Source organism: Symphalangus syndactylus, chromosome 13 (assembly GCF_028878055.3).
Source record: "Symphalangus syndactylus isolate Jambi chromosome 13, NHGRI_mSymSyn1-v2.1_pri, whole genome shotgun sequence".
In the NCBI taxonomy this organism is placed as follows: Eukaryota; Metazoa; Chordata; class Mammalia; order Primates; family Hylobatidae; genus Symphalangus; species Symphalangus syndactylus.
The window spans coordinates 116,143,971-116,161,276 of record NC_072435.2 but is presented as its reverse complement, the minus strand read 5'-3'; the positions used below and the strand labels follow the sequence as shown (position 1 = coordinate 116,161,276).

The following is a 17,306-nucleotide window of genomic DNA, read 5'->3' as shown; positions in this document are numbered from 1 at the left end:
CCTAAGAGTGATGACATCAGAGTGCGCCGTCGTCGCCGCCGCCACCACTGTCGCCATGAACAGTGTGGGGGAGGCATGCACGGACATGAAGCGCGAGTACGACCAGTGCTTCAATCGCTGGTTCGCCGAGAAGTTTCTCAAGGGGGACAGCTCCGGAGACCCGTGCACCGACCTCTTCAAGCGCTACCAACAGTGTGTTCAGGTGAGCCCTCCCGCCTCTGTTCCCAGGCCCCGCATTCTCCGCGCTGTGTCCCACCACACTCATCGTATTTTACGGGGGTTGGACTGGACTGGAAGGGTGGAGAAAAGTCGCAGTGAGGCCAGTCGCAGGAGCTCGCTCCCCTACCATCACCACCGAGGCCACTTGGGTGTCTCTCCGAATGGCAAATACTGGTGCAGTGCTTTTCAAGAAGCACAGTCACATCCTTTGGTTCATTTGGTGTTCATCCTAAACTCGCAAGGTGGGCATAGTTACTCATATTTTATACATAAAAAACTAACATTCAGAAATAGGAAGTGATTAATCCGAGTTCACTAGCATCAGGTTTCCTTGATTCTTTCGCAGGTGGTGCACTTTTCCACTATTACTGCTGGGGTCTGGGCGGGGTTATACTTTAGACTTCAGACTGGAGGGTCACATTTTTTTGTTGTTATAAACCCTTCGTTAGCCTGTTTATCTCTCTTGACCAGTCCCCGCAACTGCAGCCAGTAAATGTTTATTCTGGACCAATGGATGTGGAACTGCTTTGAATTGTAAGAACAGCACTGGACAAAGCACTTCCAATAAGTTAACTCAACACATCCTCACGGCAATTCCCCGACGTAGTTGCTGTCTTCATCCCATTTACAGTTGGTCACATAGCCAGTAAGTCCTGGAACCCAGATTTGAACCTAAGTCTTTCACTAACACAAAGTGATGATTATTTTTCAAATTTCACTTAATTTTAACGGTTCCCTCACAACTCCTTTTCCAGTCTCCCTCAGGTCTTACACTTGATTTATTCATTATGGTACTTCTGGTTTTTATTTATTTTTGAGGCACAGTCTCATTCTGTCTCCCAGCCTGGAGTGCAATGGCACGATCTCAATTCACTGCAACCTCCGCCTCCCAGGTTCAAGCTATTCTCATGCCTCAGCCACCCGAGTAGCCGGGATTACAGGCATGCGCCACCATGCCCAGCTAATTTTTGTATTTTTAGTATAAACAGGGTCTCGCCATGTTGGCCAGGTTGGTCTCTAACTTCTGGCCTCAAGTGATCCACCTGCCTTGGTCTCCCAAAATGCTGCAGTTATAGGCGTGAGCCACCACACCCGACCGGTACTTGTTTTTTAAAAAGTATGTGGTTTGAATCATGGTTATAACTCTTTATAATCAGCTTGATTTTACTTTTGTACTGTCATATTTACAAAGCTTGCAACTTAAGCTTCATATAGGTCTTTATAATGTGTTTTCTCCTTCTACCAGAAAGCAATAAAGGAGAAAGAGATTCCTATTGAAGGACTGGAGTTCATGGGCCATGGCAAAGAAAAGCCTGAAAATTCTTCTTGACCTTGACAGTCACCTTGAAGGATTTCCCAAGTCCAGAAATTGAGGACTCTGGATTTTTGTCAACTAACTCTGTGAACATAGCCATCAGATTTGATGAGGAACTTAGGAGAGAGGAGTTTTATTTCCTCCTTCGATGTTTTCCTCTCAGTTGTAAAAGATGAACTCTTTGAGATGATTTCTCACCTGCTGTGGCATCTTGCAGGAACTCAGTGTGCTAAAATTGAGCAATTTTTTGAGATTATAGTTGCAATACTTGGCGTGGAATCAGCTTTACATAAATATACCTTGTATGCAAACGATGATAAACTAGGCAGGATGAGCAGAGCTGCCTGACCTCTCGATTTCTGCTGCGAAAGACATTATATACACTGTACTGGGGTCATCGTTCATGAAAGCGATTTGTTAGGACCTCTTTTTTCCTCTCAGGGAACTAATGCTCTGAAAAGGGATCTGGGCACAACAGTTTCAGTGAGTGCTTTTGAGCACACTTTTATTTTTATATAGTAACTAATGGTTAAGATTGGTGGTGGCCTGGATTAGCAAAGAGGAAGACAGCTTTTAACACACTTCCCTGCCTTCACAAGAGGTGTCAGATTAAGATGTGAAAGCTGCAAGAATGTTGCAGTGCACACCATTTCAGAGCTCTCAGTGTGTAGTTCTGGAATTAAGATACTTGGAATAGCTGTGGAAGAAGAACCTAAATTGCAAAGATCTGCTATTGCTAGCTCTCAACCCAAGTCAGTGAATTGTCAACCTGCATATCCTAAAAATGTCAAAATGCTGCATCTGGTTAAATGTGGGGGTGGGCGAAGCTGAAGGTGCTCGCTTCATTTGCCTTGTTTACTCATCCTGCCCTGTAATGTCTGTAATCCTGAAGATGGAATAAATTGTAACATTTAGTTTCTATCATTATTTGCCTCTGGAACTCAGTGCATTTTATGGAACTATTACCCTGTTACCCTACAAACCTCATATATACACTGGGGAGAGTTTTGTGTTTTGTAACTTAAAGGTGAAGAAAAAGTGACTTGTCTAAGCTAGGTGGTACAGTATGGCAATCAGAAACCTCACTGATTTTTTTTTTTTTTTTTTTTGAGAGTCTGGCTCTGTCGCCCAGGCTGGAGTGCAGTGGTGCAATCTCGGCTTACTGCAAACTCCACCTCCTGGGTTCCAGTGATTCTCCTGCCTCAGTCTCTTGAGTATCTGGGATTACAGGCATGCACCACAATGCCCAGCTAAATTTTTTGTATTTTTAGTAGAGATGGGGTTTCACCATGTTGTCTGGTCTTTTTTTTTTTTTTGAGACAGAGTCTCGCTCTGTCACCCAGGCTGGAGTGCAGTGGCGTGATCTTGGCTCACTGCTAGCTCCACCTCCCGGGTTCACGCCATTCTCCTGCCTCAGCCTCTCCGAGTAGCTGGGACTACAGGCGCCCGCCACCACGCCTGGCTAATTTTTTGTATTTTTAGTAGAGACAGGGTTTCACCGTGGTCTCGATCTCCTGAGCTCGTGATCCGCCCGCCTTAGCCTCCCAAAGTGCTGGGATTACAAGCGTGAGCCACCGCGCCCGGCCTGTTGGCTGGTCTTGAACTCTTGACCTCAGGTGATCCGCCAGTCTCGACCTCCCAAAGTGCTGGGATTACAGGTGTGAGCCACTGCACCCAGCCAAACCCTCACTGACTTCTAAAATTTCCACAGTAGGCTATACAAATACACTATGGTACCAAAAAAGGATCAGGAGAGCACTTACATACCTCAGAATGTCACGTAATCCCCACAATTACTTGAGTAATTTGGTTTTATTATATGCCCAAAGTATGAAACTTGAATTACAGGCCGGGTATGTGGCTCATGCCTGTAATCTTAACACTTTGGGAAGCTGAGATGGGCGGATCACTTGAGCTCAGGAATTCGAGACCAGCCTGGGTAACATGGTGAAACCCCGTCTCTACAAAAAAATTAGCTAGGTATGGTGGTGTGTGCCTGTAGTCCCAGCTCTCGAAAGGCTGAGGTGGGAGAATCACCTGAGCCTGGAAGGTGGAGACTGCAGTGAGCTGTGATTGCACCCCTGCACTCCAGGCTGGGTCACAGAGCAAGACCGTCTGAAAAATAAACCAAGAATCTTGATTTATAGAAGGCCCTAATTCTATTGTCTTTTCTCCACTTTACCAACTGCTACATCATATTTAATGTGACTTGTCCTTAATGTCATTTCAAAACATTCTTCATTTATATTTTATGACTGGCTAGGGTCCATTATCCAAGGATTATAAAAGATGTTTGGAACCCAGCCAAGGGAGGCCAGGCAGCAAGCTTAAATATAATGCATCTGTCCTAAACTCAGACTGGCCACAACCAAAACAGCTCCACAGGGACTCAAGTGCAGGCTGTTATATCACAAAATGGCAAAGATAATGAGATTCTCTATTCCGTACTGTATATGCCTTACTTTTACATTACCAGTTTAATGTAATATAATATGAAATACCTTGTTGCCTGTTGAACCTTACCACGAAAGTGTTCCTTTGAGCCTCAAGAATAAACCAGCTGGCTGGGCGCAGTGGCTCACACTGGTAATCCCAGCACTTTGGGAGAGACTGAGGTGGGCAGATCACCTGAGGCTGGGAGTTTGAGACTAGCCTGACCAACATGGAGAAACCCCGTCTCTACTTAAAATACAAAAAATTAGCCGGGTGTGGTGCAACATGCCTGTAATCCCAGCTACTCAGGAGGGTGGGGCAGGAGAATTGCTTGAACCTGGGAGGTGGAGGTTGTGGTAAGCTAAGATCATGCCATTGCACTCTAGCCTGGGCAACAAAAGCGAAAGTCTGTCTCAAAAAAAATAAAATAAAATGGCTGGGTGCGGTGGCTCACGCTTGTAATCCCAGCACTTTGGGAGGCCGAGGCGGGCGGATCACGAGGTCAGGAGATTGAGACCACGGTGAAACCCCGTCTCTACTAAAAATACAAAAAATTAGCCAGGCGTGGTGGCGGGTGCCTGTGGTCCCAGCTACTTGGAGAGGCTGAGGCAGGAGAATGGCATGAACCTGGGAGGCAGAGCTTGCAGTGAGCCGAGATTGCACCACTGCACTCCAGCCTGGGCGACAGAGCGAGACTCCGTCTCAAAAAAAAAAAAGAAAAGAACTTGACACGTTCAAGACAATTATGACTACAGGGAAGATTCTGCAGTAAATGCTAGTGGAATGGGACAGGAAAAAGATGAGACCTAGATCAAGCACTTCCTCTTGAGAAATACAGATACCTCTTTCAGGTGTAAATTGCAGCCATTCTGCTAATCATTCAATGTCTTTGATATCTCAGGCCCGTCAAGGACCAATCTTGTTTTTTGAGACAGAGTCTCACTCTGTTGCCCAGGCTGGAGTGCAGTGGCACGATCTTGGCTCACTGCAACCTCCACCTCCCGGGTTCAAGCCTCCACACCCAGCTATAGGAGTGCGCTACCACACCCAACTAATTTTTGTATTTTTAGTAGAGACAGGATTTCATCATGTTGGCCCGGCTGGTCTCGAACTCCTTACCTTAGGTGATCTGCCAGCCTCAGCCTCCCAAAGTGCTGAGATTACAGGCATGAGCCACCGCACCTGGCCAAGGACTAATCTTGATCCTTAATTAGCACCACTCCACTTGGATCCTTTACCCACATCAGGCACAAGAAACCAAGAGGGGCTGTAATAAACACTTATTCAGTGGGCTGAATTGGACCTGTAACACTAAACAGCAGCCTAGACCTTCACTGTGGAAACAGAAATAACTAATGCCAATTTCTTTTCAACTTGGACACTGACTGGAAGCTCAAATGCTAATTTCTGCGAAAAAACACAACCAAAGAAAGTAACTCTCAGCTCACGACCAATCTAAGTTTAAGTTATTTATTTAAGCCATCTCTTGCCACAAGCAAAGGGATGGAAGACCAGCATACCAGTCATCATTTGATACAAGTAAAGAAGGTGAGCTTAAGGTCCCATATACTTTTTCTGGTCCATGTGCAGAGTAATGGTCCAAACCAGTGCTGTGGTCCCTGGTGCCCGGGTAGTGGTCCAGACTCTCTTTATTCATCTTCGTAGCCAGTTGGAAGTGGATTCACATGAGGGTTATGGAACAGAGTATGGTTACCATCTCCCCAGGGAAACGGCTGTGGAGTGAAGATGTCAGATAATTCCAGAAAATAATTCAGAAAGAACACTGTCATGAACTGCTTATAACAGGGCGACAGATCATATATAAAAACAAAATGGAAATTAGTCCTTTATCTACTGGCATAGTTCAATCTTCCCATTATTTAAGGAGCTCTTATAACTACCAGGGGAGCCCTTAAAGTTATCCTGGCTACAGGACAGTTTTAATTCCAGAAACAAATATGGATGGCAGAAAATGCAAGCTCAAGTTAGTTACTCATAATCCTCTCCCTAGTAACTAGTATATCCAGTGCTGTGTTTATGAAAGTGTAATCCTCAAATCACCTGTATCAAAATGGTGGCAGTGAGTATTAGGGGAGGGAGATGCTTAATTAAATGCAGACTTCTGGCACCATCCCAGACTTCAAACAATATCTGGGCTGGGAAACTGCAGCCCACTCTCAATTATCTTGCCTATTACCTTTGAAAAGCATTACTTTAGGGCAACGGTCTCCAATCCAGGGTGATTTTGCCCCTCCAGGGGACACCGGGCAGTATGGGGAGACATTGTGATGGGGTGGGGGAGGAGGAAGTGGGAGCGGGGTTGCGCAGGTACTACTGCCACCTAGTGGGTACAGGCCAAGGATATGGCTAAACATTTCACAATGCGCAGGATAGCCCCCCAACAAGAATTACCCAGCCCCAAATGTTAACAGTGCTGAGGTTGAGAAACCTTTACTGTTTGGCTTCTAATTCCACTGTACAAGGGTGGGAGTGCCGCTCAAAGACTCAAAAAATTCAAGAGTCTAGGTTAAGTTTCTACAAGGCCAGTCCTATATGGGCTAGGTGATGTAATAATAATAATAATAATAATAATTTTTTCATCGCTTCTCGGCCTTTTGGCTAATATCAAGTATATTATTACTATTTTTTGTTTTTTGAGACGGAGTTTCACTCCTTTTGCCCAGACTGCAGAGCAATGGCTGGATCTTGGCTCACTGCAACCTCCTCTTCCTGGGTTCAACCTCCTGGATTCTCCCACCTCAGCCTCCCGAGTAGCTGGGATTACAGGCGCCCGCCACCACGCCCGGCTATTTTTTGTACTTTTAGTAGAGACAGTGTTTCGCCATGTTGACCAGGCTGGTCTTGAACTCCTGACCTCAGGTGATCCACCTGTCTCGGCCTCCCAAAGTGATGGGATTACAGGCGTGAGCCACCGCGCACGGCCAGTATTGAAGAATCAGAATAAGCCCTTGTTAAAGATACAGCAAACAACAGAGGACACATCATTGTAATATTATCTACATCAACAGCCAATGATAAAACAGTCGAGAAAATAAGGTATTGGTGGGGAACAGAGAAAGCTGTCCGTCTCTTCATTATGCAACTAGTAGCTGCCAGATGCCCATGTTTTGTTGTTGTTGTTTTGTTTTGGGACCAGAGTCTCGCTCTGTTGCCCAGGCTGGAGTGCAGTGGCACGATCTCAGCTCACTACAAACTCCGCCTCCTAGGTTCGAGGGATTCTCCTGCTTCAGCCTCCCATGTAGCTGGGTTCGCTTACGCCAACCACCTTCAGACTTTGCCACTCTAATTGGATTTCCCAAACCTCCACGCTTTACACAACGGACACCTGTTTCAGAACTGTCTCAGAAGAAAGAAAAAAAAAAAAAAGAACTGTCTCAGAAGGCAGGAGGTAGGATGAATCGGAGAAAAGGGAAACTTAAGGGCACTTACTGTATGACCTTGAAGAAGAAAATTGAGACGTAATCTCAAGTGTCAGTTGTCCTTCCACAAAATGGAAGAACATACATTTTCTGTTTGTGAGGATAAACAAGCTGTACACGCCTGGCACCCATGCCTTCAGAGAATGAAGAACTTGCACTAAGGCACACACAACGAAAAGAGAACGGACGCTTGAAGAGATGTGCGAGGGCGTACCTTGGTCCTGATGCGGAGATGGGGGTAGGCGATGAACTCGGGTCTCTCGTGCTCTCCGTGGTGCGACTTCAGGTACACATTCAGCATGCTGACTGCCACCCCGGGGAGCGCGACGAAGAAGGTGAGGGTCTTCCACATGCGAGCTGCGGAGAAGCCACAACCTTTCAGCCCCGGTATGAGGCGGGCCCCGGCCTCACTTTCCCTCCTGCAAGGCCTCGGGCCAAGGTCACAGTCCCTCCCTGTCTCGCCCAAGTAGGGCTGAGGCCCGACCCGTCGACCCTGGCTCCAGTACCTGAGCCCTCTTCGCCATGGGCGCCACTCGACATAGGCCGCCCCAGCTGTGGGCGGGACCGACCCAGCAGCCGAGATACCGAAAACACACCAACTGCCGCCATTTTCGATCTGGACTGCCGCAGCGCCGGAAGCGGAAGTAGAAAATTGGCTATGGGGGCGGGACAGCAACCTCCAAAGGAAGTTACTATTGGGCACCGCCCTCCCACTGGCGTTAAGCTGAGCACTATCATCCCGGACTACAGAGTCCTTGTCAAAATCCTCGGCGTCTCAGGCAAGAGAGAGCATGCGCTCTGCACCTCCCTTCAGGCTTTACCGTTTCCTTCGTGCGCATGCGTGTGCTCTCCGGTCTCCCTACCGTCCCCACCTGGGCTAGGCGGAAGCTCAGGAGAGGTTTGTGCAGAGTGCCCTGGTACCTGGAATCGCTCCCTTCGTTGGAGTCCATGGACGGGCATCTGGAGGTTCTGATCCCAGACCGCCCTGTCTAAAATTCCGTTCCCCTTCCTCGCCATCCTCTGACTGCGTGTTCTCATGGCACATAACATTGCACCTTCGTCGTTATATTATTATTTTGTCTGTCTCCCCCACTAGAATACAAAGTCTGTGATACCAAGAGTTTGGCACTGCAGCATTCTCAGAATAATCTGGGAATGGTGTCATTTGGAATCATACCTGGCACATACCAGATACTTGATATAAATTTGCTGAATGAATGGATGAATGAATGAATAGCAACAGAAAGTATAAAGAGCACTAAAATTGGTGCCAGCAGATCTGGATCCTAATGCTGACTCAACAGTCTCATCTTTTTTTTTTTTTTTTTTTTGAGACGGAGTTTCACTCTTGTTGCTTAGGCTGGAGGCTCACTGCAACCTCTGCATCCCAGGTTCAAGCAGTTCTCCTGCCTCAGCCTCCTGAGTAGCTGGGATTACAGGCGTGCACCATCACGCCCAGCAAATTTTTTGTATTTTTAGTAGAGATGGTGTTTCACCATGTTAGCCAGGCTGGTCTCAAACTCTTGACCTCAGGTGATCTGTCTGCCTCGGCCTCCCAAAATAGTGGGATGACATGCATGAGCCACCGTGCCAGGCCAACATTCTCATCTTTTGACCTCTGGTCACACTGGCTTTCTCTTCCTTGAAATCGTGGAAACAAAAATTGACATCTGGCCGGGAGTGGTGGTTCACGCCTGTAATCCCAGCACTTTGGGATACCGAGACTGGCGGATCACTTGACGTCAGAAGTTCGAGACCATCCTGGCCAACATGGTGAAACCCCAACTCTACTAAAAATACAAAAATTACCTGGGCACACACCTGTAATCCCAGCTACCCGGGTGGCTGAGGCACAAGAATCGCTTGAACCCAGGAGGGCAAGTTGCAGTGAGCTGAGATCATGCCACTGCACTCCAGCCTGGGAGACAAAAAAAAAAAAAAAAAAAAGTTGACATCTGTTACATCTTGTCTACAAAATTCTTTCCTCCTTACCCCCTTCTTCCTTCCTTTTTCTTCCTTCGACTTGTCTAAAAGCAGCTTTAAAAATAAAACAAAAAGCCTGCCTGCCTGCCTGCCTGCCCGCCCGCCCGCCTGCCTGCCTGCCTCCCTGCCTTCCCTTTTCTTTCCCTCTATGGCCCAGGCTGCAATCTACTCGGCTCGCTGCCGCCCGCGCCGCGTACTGCCTGGGACTGCCGGCGCGCGACACGGCTGCCTGCTTTTCCTCCTTTGGCTGCAGGCACGCGTTCGCCATGTTGGCCACGCTGGTCGCCAGCTCCTGACGCCGACTGCTCTGCCCGCCTCGGCCTCCCGAGGTGCTGGGACTGCGGACGGACTCTCGCTCACCCGGTGCTCGGTGTTGCCCGGGCTGGAGTGCGGTGGCGTGGTCTGGCCTCGCGGCAGCCTCCGCCTCCCAGCCGCCTGCCTTGGCCTACCAGGGTGCTGGGATTGCAGCCCCTGCCCGGCCGCCGCCCAGTCTGGGAGGTGGGGAGCGTCTCTGCCCGGCCACCCATCGTCTGGGAAGTGAGGAGCGCCTCTGCCCAGCCACCCATCATCTGGGAAGTGAGGAGCGCCTCTGCCCAGCCACCCATCGTCTGGGAAGTGAGGAGCGCCTCTGCCCGGCCGCCCCGTCTGGGAGGAAGTGAGGAGCGCCTCTGCCCGGCCGCCCCGTCTGGGAAGAAGTGAGGAGCGCCTCTGCCCGGCCGCCCCGTCTGGGAAGTGAGGAGCGCCTCTGCCCGGCCGCCCCGTCCGGGAAGAAGTGAGGAGCGCCTGTGCCCGGCCGCCCCGTCCGGGAAGAAGTCAGGAGCGCCTCTGCCCGGCCGCCCCGTCTGGGAAGAAGTGAGGAGCGCCTCTGCCCGGCCGCCCCGTCTGGGAAGAAGTGAGGAGCGCCTCTGCCCGGCCGCCCCGTCTGGGAGGTGAGGAGCGCCTCTGCCCGGCCACCCATCGTCTGGGAGGTGAGGAGCGCCTCTGCCCGGCCACCCATCGTCTGGGAGGTGAGGAGCGCCTCTGCCCGGCCACCTATCGTCTGGGAAGTGAGGAGCGCCTCTGCCCGGCCGCCCCGTCTGGGAAGTGAGGAGCGCCTCTGCCCGGCCACCCACCGTCTGGGAAGTGAGGAGCGCCTCTGCCCGACCACCCACCGTCTGGGAAGTGAGGAGCGCCTCTGCCCGACCACCCATCGTCTGGGAAGTGAGGAGTGCCTCTGCCCGGCCACCCCGTCTGGGAAGTGAGGAGCGCCTCTGCCCGGACGCCCCGTCTGGGAGGTGAGGAGCGCCTCTGCCCGGCCACCTATCGTCTGGGAGGTGAGGAGCACCTCTGCCCGGTCGCCCCGTCTGGGAGGTGAGGAGCGCCTCTGCCCGGCTGCCCCATCTGGGAGGAAGTGAGGAGCGCCTCTGCCCGGCCACCCTGTCTGGGAAGAAGTGAGGAGGGCCTCTGCCCGGCCACCCCGTCCGGGAAGAAGTGAGGAGCGCCTCTGCCCGGCCGCCCCGTCTGGGAGGTGAGGAGCGCCTCTGCCCGGCCACCCATCGTCTGGGAGGTGAGGAGCGCCTCTGCCCGGCCACCCATCGTCTGGGAGGTGAGGAGCGCCTCTGCCCGGCCACCTATCGTCTGGGAAGTGAGGAGCGCCTCTGCCCGGCCGCCCCGTCTGGGAAGTGAGGAGCGCCTCTGCCCGGCCACCCACCGTCTGGGAAGTGAGGAGCGCCTCTGCCCGACCACCCACCGTCTGGGAAGTGAGGAGCGCCTCTGCCCGACCACCCATCGTCTGGGAAGTGAGGAGTGCCTCTGCCCGGCCACCCCGTCTGGGAAGTGAGGAGCGCCTCTGCCCGGACGCCCCGTCTGGGAGGTGAGGAGCGCCTCTGCCCGGCCACCTATCGTCTGGGAGGTGAGGAGCACCTCTGCCCGGTCGCCCCGTCTGGGAGGTGAGGAGCGCCTCTGCCCGGCTGCCCCATCTGGGAGGAAGTGAGGAGCGCCTCTGCCCGGCCACCCTGTCTGGGAAGAAGTGAGGAGGGCCTCTGCCCGGCCACCCCGTCCGGGAAGAAGTGAGGAGCGCCTCTGCCCGGCCGCCCCGTCTGGGAAGTGAGGAGCGCCTCTGCCCGGCCACCCCATCTGGGAAGTGAGGAGAGCCTCTGCCTGGCCACCCATCGTCTGGGAAGTGAGGAGCGCCTCTGCCCGGCCACCCATCGTCTGGGAAGTGAGGAGCGCCTCTGCCCAGCCGCCCGGTCTGGGAAGTGAGGAGCGCCTCTGCCCGGCCACCCATCGTCTGGGAAGTGAGGAGCGCCTCTGCCCGGCCACCTATCGTCTGGGAAGAAGTGAGGAGCGTCTCTGCCTGGCCGCCCCGTCTGGGAAGTGAGGAGCGCCTCTGCCCAGCCGCCCCGTGTCTGGGAAGAAGTGAGGAGTGCCTATGCCCGGCCGCTCCGTCTGGGAGGTCTACCACGGAGGCCAGAAGCAATGTGGGGGCTGGACGTGGTGGCTCACGCCTGTGGTCCCGGCACTCTGGGGGGCGAGGCGGGTTGATCACTTCGGGCTAGGAGTTCGAGACCAGTCTGGCCAACTTGGCGAAACATGAAAAATACAACAGACAAACCAACTAACCAACTCAGTGACAACAAAACAGGTCTACCCTGAGTCATACTCTAATTTTTTCTATTTTCCTCCCTTTCTGATCCTTTATCCCACTTTCTTTTTCTTCCTCTTCCTTCTCCTTCTTCTTTGTCAAATAGAGGATTGAGTTATTATCACTGATCCATATAAAGTCCCTCTCTCATTTATTTTAACTCCCACCCCCCATTTCTATTCCCCGACTTCCCATGTGCAACCTTCCTAATATGTTTGATACGCACCTTTTTGTTTGTATGTATTTTTAGAAAATGTTTATTGTTTTTGTGTGCAAAAAAAATTAATAAAAAAATAAAAAAACAAATTAAAAAAAATAAAACAAAAAAAAGTATATAACATAAAATGAGAGTAAACTTTTTTTTTTTTTTTGAAACGGAATCTTGCTCTGTTGCCAGGCTGGAGTGCAGTGGCGCGATCTCAGCTCACTGCAATCTCCGCCTCCCAGGTTCAAGCTATTCCCCTGCCTCAGCCTCCTGAGTAGCTGGGATTACAGGCACGCACCACCATACCTGGCTAATATTTTTTTTTGTACTTTGGTAGAGACGGGGTTTCACCATATTGGCCAGGATGGTCTCCATCTCCTGACCTTGTGATCCGCCTTCCTCGGCCTCCCAAAGTGCTGGGATTACAGGCGTGAGCCACCGCGCCTGGCAGGCTTTTTTTTTTTTTTTTTAATAGGCCCCTTTGAGAATGTAATGAGGACCAGCGTGGTAGCTCATGGCTGTAATCCCAACACTTTGGGAGGCCGAGGCAGACAGATTGCTTGAGCTTGAGAGTTTGAGACCAGCCTGGGCAACAAAGCTTTTTTCTTTATTAGAAAAAAAAAGAATCTAATGAAAGCTTTGAACCCTTTCCTGTAAAAACACACCTATGTGTAAACACACAGTATAGCAGATATTGTTGGGAGAATAGGTGACCATAAAATATATTTGGAAACCCCCTAAGCATCTTTGTGCCTCAGATCAAGAGCTCCTGGGGGCTGCATGTAGTGGCTCATGCCTGTAATCCCAGCACTTTGGGTGTCTGAGGTGGGTGGATCACCTGAGGTCAGGAGTTCGAGACTAGCCTGACCAACACAGTGAAACCCCATCTCTACTAAAAATACAAAATTAGCCGAGCATGGTGGTACATGCCTGTAATCCCAGCTACTTGGGAGGCTGAGGCAGAAGAATCCCTTGAACCCAGGAGGCGGAGGTTGCAGTGAGCTGAGATCACACCATTGCACTCCAATATGGGCAACAAGAGTTGAACTCCCATCTCAAAACAAAACAAAACAAAAGGCCGGAGCTGTGGCTCACGCCTGTAATCCCAGCACTTTGGGAGGCGGAGACAGGTGGATCACTTGAGGTCAGAGTTAGAGACCAGCCTGGCCAACATGGTGAAACTCCGTCTCCACTAAAAATACAAAAATTATTCAGCATCGTGGCACAAGTCTGTAGTCTCAGCTATATGGGAGGCTGAAGCAAGAGAATCCCTTGAACCTAGGAGGCGGAGTTTGCAGTGAGCTGAGATCATGCCACTGCACTCCAGCCTGGGCGACAGCAAGACTCTGGTCTCAAAACAACAACAACAATAAAGTCCTGGGTAGGAGAACAAACAGGGACTCTAGTGTGAGAAGACTGAGCTCACATCTTGTTCCCTTATAGCCTGTGTGGCCTTGGGCAGGTTAGCTGAAACCGATGCCTTAAGGTCATGCAGTTTCATGAAGACGAAACCTTAGGATCATATTACTAGAGCTTTACAACCTGATTTAGCATGAAATCTTTCTCGAGTAGCCTAAGTTTTTATACTTCATGGTGCAATCAAGATCATCAAATCTGTCAAACATGTCCTCAAACACAGCCAAAGGCTATATGAGGCCCCACGCTGGGGCCATACAAAGGGTCTAAGCTAGCTGGGCTTGCTTGTAGTCCTAGCTACTTGAGAGGCTGAGGCCAGAGGATCCGTTAAGCCCAGTTCAAGTCCAGCCTGGGCAACATAGCAAGACACCATCTCTAAAAAAAAAAAAAAGAAAAAGAAAGTGTTCAAGACAGGGATCAGGAACTCCTGGGTTCAAATCTCTGGTTTGCCACCAGCTATGCTTCCTCTTCTATACAATAGGAATGTAATAATGTAATATGCATTTATTCATTCCTTTGTGTGTATATATATATATATGTATATATATATATATGTATATATATATATATATATATATATGGAGAGAGAGAGAGAGAGAGAGAGAGATGGAGTCTTGCTCTATCACCCAAGCTGGAGTGTGGTGGCACAATCTTGGCTCACTGCAACCTCCACCTCCTGGGTTCAAGCAATTCTCCTGCCTCAGCCTCCCGAGTAGCTGGGATTACAGGCGTGTGCCACCACACACGGCTAATTTTTGTATTTTTTAGTAGAGATGGGGGCTTCACCACGTTGGCCAGGCTGGTCTCAAACTCCTGACCTCAAGTGATCCACCTGCCTCGGCCTCCCAAAGTGCTGGGATTACAAGCATGTGCCACTGCACCCAGCCTACAACAAATATTTATTAAAACCCAGCTCCACCTTGGGAAGTTACTCAGTCTCCATCTCTGTTAATGTAGGTTCATTTAATAAATACTAAGGTGACTACTATGTGTTAAGTGTGTACACTAGTCCACAGAACTATAAGCTCCCTCTCTCTCATGCAGCGTAGTCTAGTGGTGGAGATACAATTAAATGAAAAATTCCCAATTCCTGGAATATGTTAAGAAATTAAAGAAATGTTCATTTTTTCATAGGGCTTTCATACACCTTGCAGGGTAGCCCTTCTTTTTTTTTGTTTTTGGTTTTTGGTTTTTTTTTTAGACGGAGTCTCACTCTGTCACCCAGGTTGGAGTGCAGTGGCATGATCTTGGCTCACTGCAACCTCTGCTTCCCAGGTTCAAGTGATTCTCCTGCCTCAGCTGGGACTACAGGCGCGTGTCACCACGGCTGGCTAATTTTTGTTTTTTTAGTAGGGATGGGATTTCACCATGTTGCCCAGGTTGGTCTCGAACTCCTGACCTCAAGTGATCCACCCACCTTTGGCCTCCCAAAGCACTGGGATTACAGGCATAAGCCACCATGTCTGGCCACAGTAGAATAGCCCTTCTAAGTAAAGATTCTGTCTGCCATGTGCTTGACAGTATGTATATACAGCACATACAGAAGCATGATAGCTATGATTTTTTTTTTTTTGCTTTTGTTTTCTTTAGAGATGGGGTCTTGCTATGTTGCCCAGGCTGGAGTGCAACAGCTATTCACAGGCAGGATCCCCCTACTGATCAGCACAGGAGTTTGACCTGCTCTGTTTCCGACATGGGCCAGTTCACTCCTTCTTAGGCAACCAGGTGGCCCCTCACTCCCCAGAGGTCACCATATTGATGCCAAGCTTAGTGCAGACACCTAAACAGCATAGCACACTATAGCTCAGGACTGCCAGACTTAAGTGATCCTCCTGCCTCGGCTTCCCAAGTAGCTGGGACCACAGGTGCACACCACCACACCCAGTGATAGCTACAATGTTATTCCAGGTATGCTCAGCATTTGCAAAGCTTTGTGTGACTGAAGTTAGACAGCTCAGGAAACCAAAATCATTAATACAAAGAATATCTAAAGAATATCTAATATTTATTGAGCACTTATTTTGTGTCCATATCTGTGGTAAGCACTTTACATAAATTGTTTTCCCTACCTCTAAATGACCACTCCTTAAGTCAGGTCAAGCACTCTAGAATCATCTTTGACTTTCTCCCTCTCTCTTTCTGTCTCTCTCACACACACACACACATACACACACTTCATATCCAATCCATCAACAACAAATCTTGCCAGTTCTTCCGACATATCTAGCATCTGACCACTTTACCACTTTTTTTTTAGACAGGGTCTTGCTCTGCCACCTAGGCTGGAGTGCAGTGGTGTGATCACAGCTCATTGTAGCCTCAGCTTCCTGGGCTCAAGCGATCCTCCCACTCACCTCAGCTTCCCCTGTAGCTGGGACTACAGGTGTGCACCACGATGCCCAGCTAATATTTTAATTTTTTTGTAGAGACAGGGTCTTACTTTGTTGTCCAGGCTGGTCTCAAACTCCTTGGCTCAAGTGATCCTCTTACCTCGGCCTCCCAAAATGCTGGAATTACAGGAAGGGGCCACCAAGTCCAGCATCTGACCACTTCTTACCATTTACATTACCAATTGGTAGAGCTACCAATTTGGTCAAAGGTATTCTCATCTCTTACCTGGACAATTTCTTTTTTTTTTTTTTTTAGACAGAGTCTTACTCTGTCATCCAGGCTGCAGTGCAGTGGTGCTATCTCAGCTCACTGCAACCTCTGCCTCCTGGGTTCAAGCGATTCTCATGCCTCAGCCTCCCAAGTAGCTGGGATTACAGGCATACACTACCATGATGGCTAATTTTTGTACTTTTAGTAGAGATGGGGTTTCGCCATGTTGGCCAGGCTGTCTCAAACTCCTGAGCTCAAAGTGATCTGCCCGCCTCAGCCTCCCAAAGTGCTGGGATTAGAGGTGTCAACATCTTTAATTCATTCAATTAGGGTCTCAACTGAGTCCTTGGGCTGGTGCCACAACAGTGGCCCCCATGGAACACCCAGTCCAGAGGGAAAGACTGACAGGTAACCAGATTATAATAACCAGTGTGATGAGCTCTACAATGTGAAGGCAGGAAGGCATGGGCCTTGGTGTCAAGTTCAAGTCTCAGATCTGCTGCTTAGCTATGTAATCATGAAAAAGTCCATTTACCTCTTAGAGCCTCATCTGGGAATTGCAATTATGACAAGGACGTTATAGGATACAGATATTAGCTAACATTAATTAAGCACTTACTATGTAATGGGCCCTTCACATGTATTAATTTAGTCATTACAAAACAACACTCCTATGAGATGGATGCTATTCTTATCTCTACTTTATGGAGAAGGAAAGTGAGGCACAAAATGGTTAAGTCATTTGCCTGTTCCACAGCCCTTTAAGTGATAGAGTCAGAATCTTTTTTTCTTGCCTTGTCACCCAGGCTGGAGCACAGTGGTGCAGTCATGACTCACTGCAGCCTTGAACTCCAGGGCTCAGGTGATCCTCCCACCTCAGTGTCCCCAGTAGTTAGGACTATGAGTGCACACCACCTCATCCAGCTAATTTTTTTTTTTTAGAGATGGGGTCTTGCTATGTTGCTCAGGCTGATCTCAAACTCCTGAGTTTAAGCGATCCTCCCACCTCAGCCTCTCAAAGTTCTGGAATTACAGGTGTTGGCCACTGTTCCTGACCCAGAGCCAGAATTT

General features: G+C 49.6%; 2 protein-coding genes across 3 annotated transcripts; one reads left to right on the top strand and one right to left on the bottom strand.

The window, feature by feature from the left end:
• The first annotated feature begins 10 nt into the window (after window positions 1–10).
• On the top strand, window positions 11–2,461 carry TRIAP1 (TP53 regulated inhibitor of apoptosis 1). Of its 2 annotated transcripts, none has more exons than XM_055237821.2 (2): window positions 11–202; window positions 1,466–2,461. In XM_055237821.2, the coding sequence occupies exons 1-2, from the start codon at window positions 11–13 to the stop codon at window positions 1,547–1,549; spliced, it is 276 nt and encodes a 91-aa protein (XP_055093796.2). In that variant the 3' UTR covers window positions 1,550–2,461. The 2 variants fall into 2 exon arrangements, with proteins under 2 accessions (XP_055093796.2, XP_063470814.1); XM_063614744.1 differs by having other exon boundaries at window positions 11–461.
• Window positions 2,462–5,423: 2,962 nt separating this feature from the next.
• Window positions 5,424–12,282, bottom strand: COX6A1 (cytochrome c oxidase subunit 6A1). Its single transcript, XM_055237815.2, has 3 exons — window positions 7,914–12,282; window positions 7,622–7,764; window positions 5,424–5,700 (listed from the first exon to the last, which is right to left on the bottom strand). The coding sequence occupies exons 1-3, from the start codon at window positions 8,143–8,145 to the stop codon at window positions 5,617–5,619; spliced, it is 459 nt and encodes a 152-aa protein (XP_055093790.2). The 5' UTR covers window positions 8,146–12,282; the 3' UTR covers window positions 5,424–5,616.
• Between the last annotated feature and the right edge of the window lie 5,024 nt (window positions 12,283–17,306).